At 32.6% G+C, this 17,625-nt stretch overlaps 3 protein-coding genes and 1 non-coding gene across 4 annotated transcripts; 3 read left to right on the top strand and 1 right to left on the bottom strand.

The window, feature by feature from the left end:
- The first annotated feature begins 1,376 nt into the window (after nt 1-1,376).
- On the top strand, nt 1,377-6,650 carry LOC108986978 (protein DETOXIFICATION 46, chloroplastic-like). Its single transcript, XM_018959796.2, has 14 exons — nt 1,377-2,100; nt 2,546-2,640; nt 2,825-2,933; nt 3,108-3,163; nt 3,607-3,662; nt 4,075-4,213; nt 4,341-4,478; nt 4,564-4,632; nt 4,740-4,850; nt 5,062-5,190; nt 5,656-5,733; nt 5,998-6,069; nt 6,159-6,221; nt 6,307-6,650. The coding sequence occupies exons 1-14, from the start codon at nt 1,668-1,670 to the stop codon at nt 6,406-6,408; spliced, it is 1,650 nt and encodes a 549-aa protein (XP_018815341.2). The 5' UTR covers nt 1,377-1,667; the 3' UTR covers nt 6,409-6,650.
- Nucleotides 6,651-8,116: 1,466 nt separating this feature from the next.
- On the top strand, nt 8,117-8,819 carry LOC108986936 (protein DETOXIFICATION 46, chloroplastic-like). Its single transcript, XM_018959749.2, has 4 exons — nt 8,117-8,195; nt 8,270-8,343; nt 8,425-8,487; nt 8,571-8,819. Exons 1-4 carry the CDS (start codon nt 8,117-8,119, stop codon nt 8,817-8,819), a joined length of 465 nt encoding a protein of 154 aa, XP_018815294.2.
- Nucleotides 8,820-10,032: 1,213 nt separating this feature from the next.
- Nucleotides 10,033-10,104, top strand: TRNAP-CGG. The gene has a single exon. It is a non-coding gene; the product is annotated as a tRNA-Pro (tRNA).
- Nucleotides 10,105-13,067: 2,963 nt separating this feature from the next.
- LOC108986959 (protein terminal ear1 homolog) lies at nt 13,068-14,751 on the bottom strand. The gene is made up of 4 exons (XM_018959770.2): nt 14,105-14,751; nt 13,612-13,728; nt 13,336-13,477; nt 13,068-13,244 (listed from the first exon to the last, which is right to left on the bottom strand). The coding sequence occupies exons 1-4, from the start codon at nt 14,749-14,751 to the stop codon at nt 13,068-13,070; spliced, it is 1,083 nt and encodes a 360-aa protein (XP_018815315.2).
- Nucleotides 14,752-17,625: the final 2,874 nt, after the last annotated feature.

Below are 17,625 nucleotides of genomic sequence, written 5' to 3'. Positions count from 1 at the left end.
TCTTAATTTATATTACTCACTTTGCCATTTAGGATTTTAGTTTTTATCTTTTTGTATTTTTCAGATGCAATTTTGTTTGAACAAATTTATTTAAAAATATTATTTTTTACACATCCAGCAGATGCGGAAGATTTTTATATCAACTATACTAACAAATGATTAGTAATTTTTTTTTAAATTATAATAAGTTTCTTAATAATTTGTGTGCTAACACACTTGTTCATGTATTACAAAACTCATACTATTTTAAATATATAATATTTTTTAAATTTTTTAATAAATCACGTGAAAGTAAATCTGGCAGGTTCAGAGTATGAAATAAGACATAAAATTCTCATGTAATGTGATTTTATTTCATCACATCTTATTCTCAAATATAATTCAAATACAAAAATTTTAAAATAATCGTTACAACTTTTTTAAATATCAAACAAAAATAAAATTATACAATTATATTCTTATAATATTTTAATTTTATAATATTTTTTATTCAACTTTTTATCTCACATTTTCTAAAATTCAAAAAATACAACTCAAACTATTTCCCTATTATTCACAAAATTATCATCTCATCTCACTCCTTAAACCTGCCCGAAAATAAACAAACAAAGTGAGTATAATAAATTAACGATCGGTTTGGATTGACTTAACTCATCTCACTATTACTTATTATTACTATTCACAAATTCTAACTCACAAATCTCATTATTAACGATCGGTTTGAATTCAGAAATGAGTTGAGATGGGTTGAGATGGTTCATAAATAATAAAATAAAAATAAAATTATTTATTATATTTGATATAAAAATTTAAAAAATATATTTTAAAATTTAAAAAAATTGAATTCACTTTATTCATCTCATTACTACTATTCACCTCATATACTCCAAAAGGCCCACATGGACTGCCCTTGCCCAAATATTAATTTTATGGTAAGCCTGTTTTAGCAGCAGTTAAAAGACAAGTGAAGTCATTCAGTCGGTCGTGAATAATAATTTTTAAAGCTCTGTCACTGCTGGAACCAGTCAAGAAAGTGAACACTCCATCCTCCGATCCTCATATCCACAAAAAATTGAAAAATAAGAACATGGATCTGAACTGAACTCACACGTTGTTCACGCTATGCCAGCGGAACTGAAGACCCCCACCTAGATTCTGAAACAGATTACAGATCTTGGTGGGATATTGAGTACTCTCATTGCCAAAGAGAGTAAAGACTAGTTGGAGTTGGGAGGCAGGTAGGAAAAAACAAATAAAGAAAAGAATGCGGTTTGTGTTGGGGACGAGAAGGAGAAGGATAGGTAGGTGGATAGGGGAAGAATGGAAGAGTTGTGGGTGGTAGGTGGGGATAACTGGAGAGAAAGAAAGTGATTGAAAGGGAGTGTAGAAGGAGAATGGAGAGGCTGACTGTGATAAAGAAGTTCTGCAAGAGAACTTCAGAGATTGAGCAGGAAGTAGGGGAGAGTGAGGAGAGAGAGGAAGAACTTCTCAGGGATCGTCCATTCTTTTGAAGTTTGCTTCTAAGTATTGAAAACTAGGCTATTCGCTCTCTCCAATCTCCCCCTCACCTGCCTTCCCCTGTATTCTCCGCTTGTTTTCCTGTGCTTTTGTTTTCTCTTCTTCAACTTTTGTTAGTCCTCCACTGAGCCAGGAAACAAGAGAAGAAAATGCAATTCAATACCCTGATAACTCGCCCTCCCCACGCCCCTCTCGTCCCAGGCCCAACTCGAAGATCACTCTCTCTTTTTCCTCGCTGTCAAGTCCCTCCTTTCCCTTCAAATGTATTGCTCGCATCGACGCCGAAAAATAGTTGCAGTCGGATAATAACAGCATGCATTAGCCCTGTCGAAGAACTAATCGTCAGCCAATCCGAAATATCTGGCGAAAATGATAATGCTACCGTTTCATTTTCCGAAAGCGTTCTGGATGTGGAGGGAGAGGAATCGGGGAGTGAAGACAGACAGAAAATATGGAATCAAATGAAGGAGATTGTGAAGTTCACGGGACCCGCCACTGCTCTCTGGATTTGTGGGCCGTTGATGAGTCTGATTGACACCGCGGTTATTGGTCAGGGTAGCTCAATTGAGCTCGCTGCTTTAGGTATTGTATTGCCTTAGAATATTGGACTATACAATAAATTTTCTTTTTGGTTTCGATTAGAATGTGAGGACAGGAAACTTTTCACACTCTAAAATTGAAGGAAAGGAAAAATTTATTTATCTTCCTCTTAATAATTTTTAATTTCACATTAAATAATAGATTTATAAATAAAATATAATAAATAATTTTTAATTATTTAACACTTCATAATGAAATAATGAAAGAATGATAAATAGTATTACTTTTGACAAAAAGAAACGTCTAATATAATTAATTAAAAAAATTAATATTTGTATCTCGCGCATTTGCTTTTTAAAAAAAATAAATAAATATAAAATCTACGTAATAAAATTTTTATTTTTTCATCTGTGTCCATTTTTTTTTCAAAATGATGGAGAATATACTATTCGTATATTTGATTGATTGGATACTTTGACCGTGACAGGTCCGGGGACAGTTGTATGCGATTATATGAGTTATGTGTTCATGTTCCTTTCGATAGCTACTTCGAATATGGTTGCTACTTCCCTTGCCAGAAAGGTTAGTTTCTTTCACAGTTGAAGGCCTTTAATTTGTTGCAATTGTGTTGGTAGCACACTTAGATACGTTACATTTCATTATTTTTTATGAACTCTGTGGTGTTAGATAATCTAAGACTTATCAATTTCTCTTAGCTCTTCCATGTTCTATGCCACTTTTTTTTGACAATATGGCATTGGTGCAGGACAAAAATGAAGTGCAACGTCAACTATCTAACTTGCTCTTTGTTGCTTTTACTTGTGGTTGCTTGATGCTTTTGTTTACAAAGTTCTTTGGTACATGGGCACTGAAAGGTAACAAATATTGGAGCATTTTTGGTTATTTCTAAACTGAGTCTTCAGCTTTTTTTGGGGGGAGCCAATAGACTAATGTTTTTCACCACTTATAGATTACAGCTAGCATTTATACTAAATGAATTGGAGACACAATTTAATGACTGATGAATTGCCTACTTTTGTTTTTTTTAGCTTTTACTGGGCCGAAGAACGCGCATGTTGTACCCGCTGCAAACACATATGTTCAGGTACATTTTCTCCTCAAATCATTCGTGCGTTCTCTTTTATAGTTTGAAGATCGCCAGTTTGGAATCTCTTGTGCAGATTTTCTCCTTTCTTACTGCTAAACTCTAAAACCAAGTTATAGAAGGGAATTGCTTTTCTGAAAAAGATTTTGAAGTCAGATATACCCGTGAATGACCTTCTATGATAACTCTTGAGTACACTATAGTCAAGATGGTGCTAAAATCAAATATATATGATGCAACTATTTCTGTTGCTAGTCATATTTATCATATGTATGATCAACTATGTAATGGCTTGCTGTAGCTTTTGTCTTTTCTGGCTGTCTTGGAAAGTTCATAGAATCTGACATAGAATTTCCCAATATCTGTCGGATTCTGGCTGCTTAATCTGATACATTTATTGTTCTACTCCCCTTGATTTTTTTAAATGGATCTTGTGATGGTAGATTCGAGGCTTAGCATGGCCTGCACTTCTCGTTGGATGGGTTGCTCAGAGTGCAAGGTGATGATCTACCTCTTCTAAATGTTTTACACTGAATGAGCTCACAGTTTTTTTGTGTGCACGTGTTACTATGGTTGTTCATTATTGTTGTTGATAGAACTACTAGACAAATTTTGTTAAATATGCAGTGCCTTGGTTGGTGCGATGCTCCTTTTTACACAATTTCTGATGGTGATCAAATATGTCTCATATATGTTTGTAAGATATTGGGACAACTTGGAGTTTGATTATGATACAACTAATTTTCCCACCTCAAATGACAGATTGACATGTGGAATGAAATTGGAACGTTTATTACTTAATTGAGTATTTATCTGATATTCCCATCTCAAATGAGATATTGGCTGGTTTGAGGAAATTGGAACATTGGTTACTTCATTGAGTTTGTATCACTTTCCCTTCCATTTCGCAGTCTTGGCATGAAAGATTCCTGGGGACCATTGAAGGGTTTGATGGTTACAAGTACTATAAATATCGTTGGTCATGTAGTCCTGTGTAGCTTCTTAGGCTATGGTATTGCTGGTGCAGCATGGGCTACTGCAGTCTCACAGGTGTGCTGAGTTAAAATTTCGATGTGAATTTCATTAATGTGGAATATAGATTATGCATTCTCATTGTAGCCAAGCAGATGTGCACACCCTTTCCTTTTCCATTGCCACTCACCGACATTCTTTCTAGGTGATTGCAGGTTATATGATGATTGAAGCTCTGAACAAGAAAGGATACAATGCATTTACCATCTCTATTCCGTCATCCCATGAACTTCTATCTGTACTTGCGCTTGCTGCTCCAGTGTTTATAACAAAGATATCAAAGGTTACTTTACTGTATTACTCAATTCTGCAGTAGTACCTGGCCTCCTGTTGTATCTTAATTTATCTGAGACATTCTGATGCTTTAGGTGGCTTTCTATTCCCTCCTTACATACTTTGCTACAGCTATGGGCACACACAACATGGCTGCCCACCAGGTTAGTTTTGTTCATACATGTAATTTTGGTTAATGTCTTCCCTGCTCGAGATCCTATGTTTTGAGCACTGATGGTCATTTGCATTGGCAACTTATCTTTTACTCTAGGTCATGATTCAAACATACTGCATGTGTACCGTATGGGGTGAACCTCTCTCTCAGACTGCACAGTCATTTATGCCAGAGTCAATATATGGAGTTCATCGAAATTTAGGAAAGGTATGTAATGGTCATTTTTACAATTCCAATTCCTTGCTGTTTGCATCAGTTGCCGTTACAATCATGTTTTATCCTACATCTTATTGATGTATGATTCAGGAAATATCTCCTTCCCTGACTGTCTATTTGACAGTATTAATGCCACATCGTCTGTCTCTATGTTGACTTTTGTTTGTTGAAAGTTTTCTGAGTGGTTGAGTCCATAAATCAGGCTCGAATGCTGCTAAAGTCACTTGTTATCATCGGAGTAACACTTGGTTTGCTGGTAGGGGTTGTTGGAACATCTGTTCCTTGGTTGTTCCCCAAAATCTTCACACATGATCAGAATATCATACAGGAGGTTTGTTCTTACTTTCATAGTTTCTGTCGTGAGTATTATTAGTCCATTTATAGTTTTTGGAGCTGTCACATTGCACCTTTCCATAGATATAGATTCCACTTTAGTGCTTCTTTCCATCATTTGAAACAGTGCTCAAGTGACAAATAAATCCTAGAAATTGAATTAAATTGCCATTTTTTTTCATTTATAGTTACTACACCTGGACAGAATATCTTATCTGCTCTGTTTCATTGGTGTCTCATGCCATATATCTTGTCTGTCTGACATTTATAAATCATAAAATTAAGATATACCCCATACTTAACAAATAAATAAATCATAATCAATTTTTTAGTTGACGGCTGAGGAAATTAGTCAAGGTGCAGATATTCTATGGGAAACATGTGCATTGTCATTATTTAGTGCAGATGAAAAGTTAAATCTTATCTGATTCTTCTTGATATTTTATTTTTTGGTTCCAAACAGATGCACAAAGTTCTGGTTCCATTCTGTCTTGCATTAGCCATCACACCCTCAACTCAAAGCCTTGAGGGAACATTGCTGGTACGCTTGGTTTTACTTTAATGTGGAGTTATTCTAGCATGTCTTGTGCATATTTCTAGTCCATGGCTTGCTGAAACTTGATATATGAGAATCATGCCTACTTTTAGCTCCTGGGGGAGTAGTGACGAAGAATTGGTTTGCATGTCAACTTTTATCGTACTTGGCTTAACATCTCCATATGCTTTTGTATGATCTGCCATTAAATTTGTGAAGAACCTATTCATTTTCTAATCTGTGATTAAATTGTCCGTTTTGTTTCTGCAGGCCGGACGGGATCTTAAATTTATTAGCTTGTCAATGAGCGGATGCTTCTCCGTGGGTGCACTTCTCCTGCTGGTAGATCTCTGCTTCATGCTCTTCTAGTTCTGGTATCTTTTTTTATATAATGTTTCATTAACGAGGCCCTCATTTTTTTTCCTCACCAGCTTGTAAGCAGTAGAGGATATGGCCTGCCTGGCATTTGGTTCGGACTAGTGGGATTTCAATGGGTTAGAACAACATCACCCGCTTTGTTATTTGCAAATACTGTCCATTTGAACTTCTCTTGATGGCACAAAACTTTCTCGTTTTCAGGCTCGTTTTTTCCTCTCTCTTCGGCGTGTTCTTTCTCCAAATGGTGTACTTTACTCTCAAGATTCGAGTCCATATAATTTGGAAAAGCTTAAGGCTGCCTAGCTTTGGAATCCACATGGACGTACTGAAAAGTCAAATTGTGAAGAATCAATTCGTGGTTCTAGCCTACAGCAATTGGGAATCATTCTTCTTGTGGTTGAAGATTAATTTATCATTCTTTGCCTCCTTGAGGCTAAAATAAGAAGCAACTGAAGCAGTCATGTTAATTTCACAATGGCCACAGGTTGCTTCCGACTTGTCGTTTTGTTAGGTATCTGATAATAAAGAATTCAGTTCGGCGTGAAGTTCCTAGCCAAGCTCATGGAATTACTATGGTATCTGCTGTAGACTGTAGTTCTTTCAAAAATAAATTAGAAGTTCTACATGAGCGGAGAAATTTCATAAACTGACGTGATTTCATGTGATCTATTAGATTTATGTTATAATAAAAATAATTTTACGATTTGACAAGTCATATAATGCCTTGTCAATTTATAAAATTATTTTTGTTTAATTTTTTTATAGTTAAAATAAATTTTTACATTAATTACTTCCTTGAAATTATTGCTTGGAGTTTTTTTCGTCGACAAATGCTTAATATTGTATAAACAACAAGAATGGAGCAAGGAAATGAGATTTTTTATTTTATTTATTCAAGTAAGTTGCCTTAAAAGGTGATATTGTTATTATGGCTTCATTCCGGATACTTCGAAAATAGAAAATAAATCGAAAGGAACATGCGGCCCTTGTTTTCTATAAAACGCTAACAGATGACATACATTAGGCACAATAATGATTTGTGTAGGTTGTCAGTGTGCAAGTTTGCATAGATCCTTCGAATAATAACTTTTTTAGTGGGGATATTATTTTAAGAGTAATGTTAGATATAAGTCTACAAGGTTCATATAAGTCTTTTGTAAAATAATGGATCTCATTAATAAAGAATATTTTTTTTTACACTTTTTTAAAGTAGGATTCACTTTTTTACAAGGGTTTGTATGAGACTTGTCTATTTGGAACTTGTACAAATCATTTCTCTTATTTTAAAAGACTATTACGAAACTTACAAACTTCGTCTCGTTTATTTTTTCAAATGAGATGAGTAAGATGTTAAGATGGGTTGAGATGAAAGTTAAAAATTGAATATATTGTTAAAATATATTTTTTAATATTATTTTTATTTTAAAATTTGAAAAGTTTGAATTATTTATATTATTTTGTGTAAAAATTTAAAAAAATTATAATAATTATATTATATGATATGAGATAAATTGAAAAATTTTACGAAAACAAATAAGACATACCTGTCCCTGACATTGGCCGATAGTTCATTTTTGTATTTTTTTTTTTTTAAATATTTATCAGACTAGCGAGAAAATAGAACAAGTGGCCCACAACTTGGCCCGGGAAACAAAGCCGAGTAATAAAATCAGAGTTTGGATTCTAAACTCATCTCAATTCATTATTATAACTTTTTTAAATCTTAATATAAAATATAATAAATAATTTAATTTTTTAAAATTCTAACAATAATAAGAATATTAAAAAATAATATTCTAACAATATTTTATCATCTTAACTCAATTCATTTCAACATCTAAATACACTTGGTATGCCGTATTACGCTTTTACCATATTTCATTAAATTGATTGTGACAATTGCTTCGTGCTAAATTTTTTCATCTATATTCTACAGGCATCATCATCTTGTGCCAATGAGATAAAGGCTTATCTAATTCTTCTTGATGTTTTATCTTTGTTTCCATAACAGATGCGCAAAGTTCTGATTCCATTCTTTCTTGCATTAGCTGTCACACCCCTAACTCACAGCCTTGAGGGAACATTGCTGGTATGCTTGCTTTAATGTAAAATTTCAATCATGTTTTGTCTGTGAGTTTAATTCTGGCATGTCATGTGCATGTTTTGGATCGTGACTTGCTTAAATTTTTGAGCTTGTCAATGAGCGGATGCTTTTCTGCGGGTGCACTTCTCCTGCTGGTAGAGATCTAGTTCATATCGTTGCAACGTCCTTTTTATATTCTTTTTCATTATTGAAGCTCCTTCCTTTCCTTTCACCAGCTTATAAGCAGTAGTGGATATGGCCTGCCTGGCTGCTGGTTCGGACTTGTGGGATTTCAATGGGTAAGAGTAACATCCTCTGCTTGCATGTATGCAAATACCATCTATTACAACTTCTCTGAGAGCACAAAGTTTTTATGTTTCAGGCACCATTTTCTCTCTCTCTTCGGCGCCTTCTTTCTCCAAATGGCATACTTTACTCTGAAGATTTGAGTCATTATAAATTGGAAAAACTGAGGGCTGTCTGGTTAAGTACTCCAAATGAACTTACTGAAATCAATTTATGGTTCGAGCCTACAGAACTTAGGAATTATAGGGTAAAAAAAATCAATAGTACATTGTTTGCCTCTACGAGGGTAAAAGCAAGATCAGCATTGTATTGTCCCAACCTGTGATATGTATTTCTCCACGGCCAGTGGTTGTTTGCCACTTGTTATATTGATCTGAATCTGATAAGAAAGAATTCAGTCCCATTGGAGAATTAGTATAAATCGCTGGCCAAGAGTTTCAAAAATGGATTTATTCACATTATTATTGGCAGTATATCTTCTTTTAACATAAATTTTGTTAACCCAAATTGTACTTGAATCTTGTCTATGAATTTAGGAGTGATGATAGGCAAACGGGACGAGAAATTAGGACCTTTTTAACTAGATAAATTCTACAGATAAGTCTTACGTCATACATCTCAATTTAATTAATATATATGATTTATTATTTTTATTTTTCTATTTTAATGTTTAAATGTGTTGAAATAAAATGATAAATTACATATAAATTAAATAGAACTATTGTGAAAGATTTTTATTTAGCATATCTTGTTTATTTTGATGAATTAAAGTCGCAAAGAAGTAGTGGTAAATGGATAACTTTACTTATCATTATTATTTTTCTTTTTAATAAATATGTGATATAGGAATGATGAATAAAATAATTTAATTAATTTAATAAAAAAAATTAAAATAGCGTGGGAATAGGCAGCAGCAGTGCAGCACTCCTCATGGTAAATTGGTTAAAAAAAAAAAGAAAATTTATTTATACACAATATTTTTTATAATATTTTACATAATTATATTTTAAATAAAGAATATTTTTATAAAATATCTTATAAAAATAATATTATTTTATAAAAATATCCTCATTTTATAATATTATTATACAATATATTATATAATATATTTTGTATATATATTACTCAAAAATAAAATAAAATCTCCCTTGGAGCATCATTACATATGATAGGGATGGTTTAGCCCTCAGAGACCCTTTGCAGCCAACGCCGCCTTTTGTTATAGTTTCATGCCTTACAAGAGATCGTGGAGAACTGCGTCTTCTTCCAACCACAATAAAGTGATAAACTTGATTGAGAAAAACATTAAAAAGAAAAAAAACAGAATGCAAATGAGAGTATGGGCAACGAAAAGATTGGATTAAGATTGATTGTTCGTATCTTTGTGAAGGATAAAGTGATGAGCACGCGGTAACGATACGTTGATATTCAGGCGCGCTCCCAGACGCAAGTGCTGTCTTAGCTTTCAAGTATTAAGAATTAATGCTATCATATTATTGTCGTATTACAAACGCCAGACTTCTCCAGTCGCAGAAGGTGGGTGTTTGGTCTAGTGGTATGATTCTCGCTTCGGGTGCGAGAGGTCGCGAGTTCGATTCTCGCAACACCCCCTCAACTAATCAAAAATAATAGTTTTGTGAATAAATATTAGCATAGTACGAAAGTCGATACTAAAATCATTCTATAAAAGCATTCTAATTCAATGAGAATTTAATTATTAAGTCATAAAATAACTCACATTAAAATAGCTATATTTCAAATATTTAGAATATAGTTATAGTAATATTTGAAATAATTTTCAAATTTGAAAGAAATTATTCATTCATCAAATCTATTTTATATTTTTTTTTCTCTCTCCTTTTAATATCAATTATTTCTCTCTCCATTTTAAATGACAATTAAAAAAATATAATTAGAATACAATTACTAATTAATATATAATATTATGAATAGTAAAATATTATAAAATAAAATAAATTCATAATTAAAAAAATTAAAAAATTTTCAAAATTTTCAAAATTATTAATTACTCATTACTATATAATGAATAAATGGATAATTCAATATGGAGATTTGATGTGAATAGTTAAAGTTAAATTCATCTTATATTATTTTATTGTCATATAATGAAAAAATAGCTATTCCAATATAGAAACTTATGTGAATGTAATAGCTAAATGCTAAATTTATTTTGTATTCATCAAAAATATACTTTAACTTTAGTTAATTCAATGAGAGTGCTCTAACATGATCCAAAGTTCTATTTCAAATTTTTCAAAGATCCCTTAGACAAACAAGAGCAGACTGCTAAAGATCCACCTTCTTCTTCACTTTGATTACACAAAATAAGCTAAAAAACGAAAGAAAAGAAGCTAGCGCCTGATTACATAAGCCAGAGGTACTTGAGATAGGTGAAAAGAAGGAAGTACGGTGCAAAATCCATAACCCTTCCTATGGATAGCCTTGTGGTCATGAGGTGCTTGTATGGTCAATTGCCCCATTCCAAGTTTCGATGATGCTGGGAGAATTGAGCTTCGCAATGGCACGGAGGAACTGGCTTGATAGAACACAAACTCAACATGTACTAGTAGTCTAGTAGAGGTTCCAAAGTTGACTGTCACTTGAGTTTGCTCCTTCGCATAGTATTACTTTCATGGCTACTTAGTATTTTTTGCTGCTAAAGCGATGAAAGATCTTTGTCAGACTTGAATATTTGATAAAGTTATCAAAATTCTAAAGTTACCCGCCAAAACTCATCTCTATTTCAGACTTTCAGTACAAGGAGTCTACCATGGTCAGTGCTGTGAGATTTGTGGAACTAACCATGCGTTTACATGTGAGCCTGAAAAAATAGGTCGAATGCTTTACTTTCATACAACCGAAAAAAACACTTCTACACAAAAATTTTAAATATAAAAAATTTATAAACTGAAATAATTTGATATAATACGATATATAAATTAGATTGTATAAACGCTATATAAACTTGGCACATCTCTACACAAATATTAGCTTCTAAGTTCTACCTATGTTTTCTGCCAGCATGCCTTTGATAAACTATACACGTACTAAGACCATGATGCTCCACAACACAATGCAATGCAAACCCCCCATCTTGACATTGACAAACAGGAATGGATCGTAGTTTGTTTCAAAATTATCGTGGTGTAAAACTGAGATTATTTTATAATGAAATGTTGATGAGATTATTTTATAGGCTAGGTGTATAATCATTACGTATGAATCAAATAATACAACTCGGCCACTGGCACTCAGAACATTTGGTAAGGCGCTTGAATGACCACTCGATCCTTACAGACCGAATACTGGTGGTACTTGTGTGGAGCATGATCAGATAGGATTGCCCAAGTCTTGGCCACTGGGCTGTTTTCTCGAAGCATGATATTTTATGCTAATTGCCCCAGCCCTCGTCTATAGAGGGAGGGAGGGTTTTTCTTCACCGGATTAGAAAATGCAGAGAGTTTATCCAAAACTACCCAATCGAATTTCTAGTTGCAAGGGTTTAACGGCCTTTCATCGGCCCACAAAATACGTTTTTTTTAAAAAAAAAAAATTAAAAAATTCTAGTCATCGCACACACTATTCATAATTTTTTTAATTTTTAATTTCTTCTCATTATGTGGTGTATAAATAATTGAAGCGAAAAATTTTAGTGTTTATACAAAACATTTTTTTTAATGCTTAAGAAGAAATTAAGAGCAAATTAATTTTTTCTTATCAAATATTTGTTCACTATTTGTTCACACACGCCACACAATACACTTATTTTCACTCCTCATACTTATTTTTATTTTTTTTACACTTATTATCGTTATTATTATTTTTTTCCATTATGAAATATACGCATGGCCTTACAGGCAGCTGTATGGGCCTCACTTCCATTCACAGAAATAACAGACATCTGCGGCCATCTATGGTCTCGACATAGTTCTTTTTGAAAAATTCTGCAAACTTCTTACTACTAACACAATTTTCACATATCACATTTTTTTAATTTTTATTAATTTTTTTATCAAATATTTAATATATAAAGAAATAATTAAAGAATTAATTTAATTTAAAAAAATAAACCCAAAAATAAGTATTAAAAATTTTAACAGTGTGCGAAAATTGAGTGTGTGAATAGCAACTCTCGAATTCCACGACCCACAGAAGTTGAGTAGTACAACATCTCAGTCCTTGTCAAGAACCATTGACAATTCACAACCATACATCTCGAGGGTGGAGCCCACCACCTATTCCTTCCCACGAACACTTTAGGTTCAGGTGCCAAGCTCCACCCTCGTCTCTGGCATTAACAAAGCGCCAAGCAACACAGTTACGTTACGTACGTACACTAACTATGCAAACCATTCCCCTAAGCGAAAAAAGATTCACTATCTAGAAATTACAACCCCAATTAAAATAGAAGGAATTGAAACCAAACTAAGAGCTGAAGAAAAAAAGCCAAAGCATGATATGATGAAGACGAAATTGACAAGAAACTTGTCTCATCAGTCATCAGAGCCACCAAGTCCAACGGCTAGATTTGATTGTGCAAGCCTGTCTGTGCTCAGCGAACCCTCTCGTGCCTGTGTCCACGAGGTCCCGTACGGATACATCTCCCCACTATACTTTGTTTCACGAAATCCCTCGAGCCATCGCGAGGAGGGTTAAAGGACACAGGCAAAACTTCGTCCGATTCACACGGAAATCCCATACTCTCAAAGTGCCTCACCAGTTCCTCTCCCTGTTCAACATTTTCAAAATCAAAACTTTGAGACGGATAATGATGGGTGGTGCAGATATGTTTTTGCAATCAATAACAATGAGTTCTATACCTGGAGTCTGGCGAAGGCTATCTGGCGTATCTTGTTTGAATGAAAAAGCTCCCATGACTGGTTGTTAGCCGCAAGGTAAAACTTCCACACGGCGCGAGGGTCGGTGAAGTTAACGAATGCGTATCCTTTATTACACCCAGTGCTGTACAAGTGAATTTTGTTTCTCAATACTCAAAGAGCACAAATATTGCATATAGAACTAATTGGAAGTGGAGCTCGAGTCAAGGGTCACATAAGCACTAGACAAGGAAATTAAGCTGAATTAACACGAAATACCTGAAGTCTATAGGCAAATATACGAAATTAAAAGCGGACACGATTTGTTCTTCAGTCTCCACTTTTTCATTCTCCAACTTGCAATGCTCGTCCAGGAATTCCACCAACATCTTACGTCTGACAGAACATGTAACATGTACAGAAGGAAGAAATAAGGAAAATAATGAAGCTAATCACAGAAGGCAAGCATGAAGAGAGAAAATAAAGATAATGGGCAACCCAGCTAAAAGGGATCGGAGGATTGAACCAATTTGTCAAAAAAATGGCTGACATCCACACCTCGTCGTAAATAAATTGAACTGAATTGGTAAAAGGGGGGAGGAAAGTCTTTAATCAACCAAATACATCATTCAGGAAACGTCAAGCCCAGAAATTCATAGCTAGGTTTCCAAAAGTTGAACCTATATGCAGAGAAGACTCAACAAACAATAAACAAAGCCTCTCCCGTGTGTGTATATACGTGTATTGATAGAGGATGAATGGAATATCATACGTGTATTTGCTTGGTATATTTCTTATCATAATGGTGGTTTTTCCTACACCACAATGCACAGGCAGCACCGGAGAAGACTTTTTCTTCTCATCCCGGGCACAGGACCGACCCCGAGTATTCAGAGAGTCCGCCTTTCGAGTATAGCCGTTTAAGTTCCCCGCATTTCTACGACCAATATTCCCACCGTTACCACACTTCGTCGACCATGCCTGCCTAACCCAAGCACCACCTCGCCCCCGACAGGATGGCGTCCCATACTTCCCCAGATTAACCTTTTGAACAGCTGCTCTTTGATCTACACTGGAAACACGGTGCATTTTATTGGTCTGTTCCGAAGGCGCAGTCACTGAAGGCGTCGTTGCTTCAACTGCCGGCATGTTCTCCGGTTGAGGTGGAAAACCCGTGCCTTGGAAGTAGGTGTCAGTATAGAGAGCTGGCCATGAAAAACTTTGAATATAAGGGTTGTGGTAGCAGAAATGTGAGGTTAGATGTGATAGATAGTAGTGACGAGGAGTGGGAAAAATTGGATAAAGCGTAAACTGCGGATAAAGATTGGGCATGAACACCGGTGCATCCGGATTTAAACCTCCCAGGGATACGAGTCCATCCATGGAGCTTGAACGTCGGAGCTCTGGAGAGTGAGACATTTACAGCCCTAGTGAGGAAAAATCGGGTGGAACTGGAAGTGATATATAATAGATATATAAATATATAATGGCTTGAAGAAGTCGGTTGCACTCGAGACTCGGTTAGAGCATTCTCATTGGATTAGTTAAAAGTTAAATTTAATGAGAATTTAGCTATTAGGTAGATAAATTACTCATATTGAATTAGCTATATTCCAAATATCTATAGTAATATCTAAACTAATTTCTAAATTTGAAAGATACTATTCATTCATCAAATCTTTTTTATATTATTTCTTTCTCTTTCCTTTTAATATTAATTATTTCTCTCTCCATTTTAAATGACAATTGAAAAAATATAATTAGAATATAATTACAAATTAATATATAATATTATAAATAGTAAAATATGAAAAAATAAAATAAATTCATAATTAAAAAAATTAAAAAATTTTCAAAATTATTAATTACTCATTACTATATAATGAATAAATAGATAATTCAATTTGGAGATTTGATGTGAATAGTCAAAATTAAATTTATCTTATATTATTTTATTATCATATAATGAAAAAATGGCTATTCCAATGTAGAAATTTATATAAATGGAATAGTTAAAAGTTAAATTCATCTTACATTCATAAAAAATGTACTTTAATTTAACTATTCCAATAGAGTACTCTTACTAACGAGCGGTAGGATCATCGGAATGTGTGTGGAGCCCAAGCCAAAGAGCCGGCGTGGCCATCCTAGATGGCATTGGATTAGGTAGATAAATGATGATGGTGGAAAAGGAAAAGATTGCGTTTACAGAGAGACATTTAATGTTGGGATTCGGTGCACAGTAACGATTTGGCAGAGGCAGACTGAAGAGTCGGCCGAATGTTCCTTTTTAATTTATGAGACAAGAAGTTGGTCTGCCTCTTACTTGCTCTACTTTCTTTTTCTTCCGACTGATTGTCCTCTGCCTGAAATCTGACCCGGTTCGTGTGCATCCTTCCTCATCTGATCTCGCTCCTGAACGGACCTGAGAGCACTCTCACTATATGAGTTAAAATTAAAGGATATTTAAAAAAATTTATTTTTGATTATTTTATTTATATAAATCTTCACATTAAGATAATTATTTTATTATTTTATTATTTTATAATAATAAAATAATTTAATTTTAATTGTTCACATTAAATTTTTTTATTAAATTATATGAATAACTGATAATTTTAAAAAATTTTAATTTTTTTAATTTTAATTTTATTTCATTTTATCATATTTTACTATTATATCTATTATATATTAATTAATAATTATATTCTTATTAAATTAATATATTACTAACTCGAATTAATATATTAATTATGATTAAATATGTGATAAAAATAAATAGAAAGAAATAATTAATAAAAAATATATTTAATGTATGTATAATAATTTTTAAATTTAAAAAAAATTATAATCAGTATAATTAAATTTTAAATATTTAGAATTTAACTTATCAATTGTGAACATATTTTGATTTTTTATTCTTGGTGAACATCCAACGGTCGAAAGCTTTTGGGATGGTACTTTTTCTTCGGATATCACAATTTAGAAGAAGTGTTTGCCTGCGGTAGAAAATAGAGATTTTTGAGAAATGTTACTTTTCGGTTGTGTTTGGATATTGAAGTGAGTTGAGTTGAGTTGAGTTAAGTTGAGATGATAAAATATTGTTAGAATATTATTTTTTAATATTATTATTATTTTAAAATTTAAAAAAGTTGAATTGTTTATTATATTTTATATTGAAATTTGAAAAAATTGTAATGATGAGTTAAAATGAGTTGAGAGATGTTTAGTAACCAATCGAAACCTTCCACTTATTTTGTCCATTTATTTTAACATTTTATGTATTTTAACTTTGTTATTTACTTAATAATTAAAAAAATAACTATTAATATTTTTTATATTTAAAAAAATTTAAAATATTTTTTAAAAATATAATAAAAAAATATCAATTTAACCTAACGAGAGATTTGAATAATATAACTATTTAATAGAAAGTTCTTGAAATGTCATTTAATTTTTGGTAAATATGTCCCTGAATTACTTTTAAATTTAATTGTCATGATTTTAAAAAAATAGACCGTTATTGCAGGATCTTTTCCACAAGAAAACTTCAATGTGGATTTTTAAAAAAATATATAGATTTTCGATTTTATTGTAAATATTAATTTACGTCAATTTATAATTTTTTTCACATAATTTATCTGCAACCCACGCATTTCCCAATTTAAAATGAATCAAACTTTATAGTTTAAGATTTAGAATGTATTGATAATTTTAAATGTCTCGACTTTAATAATTTATCATTTGGAACAAAAATACAGAGTTTTTGTTCTAAATATTTGAGAAATTACATTTTGTGTTTTTAGATAGCCGTCGATTCTACAATGCGTTCATGCAGTCACATCTATTTTATTTTTATTTTTATTTTTCTATAACAAATATATGATATATAGATGATAAGTATAATAACTCAATTAATTTAACAAATAAAAAATAAAAAATAAATTTTAAAATATATAAAATGTAAAGTGTGGGATGATGAGTATCATCCCTCTTACGACGTACATCCTACATTATCAATAACATGCATCATCCGTCCGTTTATGCATGCACATTATAAGGACACTTTGAATATAAAAAATATTTCATCTCATCTAAATATTATAACTTTTTAAAATTTATACATAAAATATAATAAATAATTTAATTTTTAACTTTCACCTAAATTTACTATCCAAACGACATCTAAAGTTTCTAAATTCATGACGCACATCAAGAATAGATAATAATTACAAAGTACAAAATATAAATTTTCTTTGCGTATTTATCTTCTAATATTTGTTTATTCGCCAA

The sequence above is a fragment of the Juglans regia genome, chromosome 13, assembly GCF_001411555.2.
Source record: "Juglans regia cultivar Chandler chromosome 13, Walnut 2.0, whole genome shotgun sequence".
Classification (NCBI taxonomy): Eukaryota; Viridiplantae; Streptophyta; class Magnoliopsida; order Fagales; family Juglandaceae; genus Juglans; species Juglans regia.
Note: the sequence above shows the minus strand (reverse complement) of the source record. Positions and strands in the feature narration are given on the sequence as shown.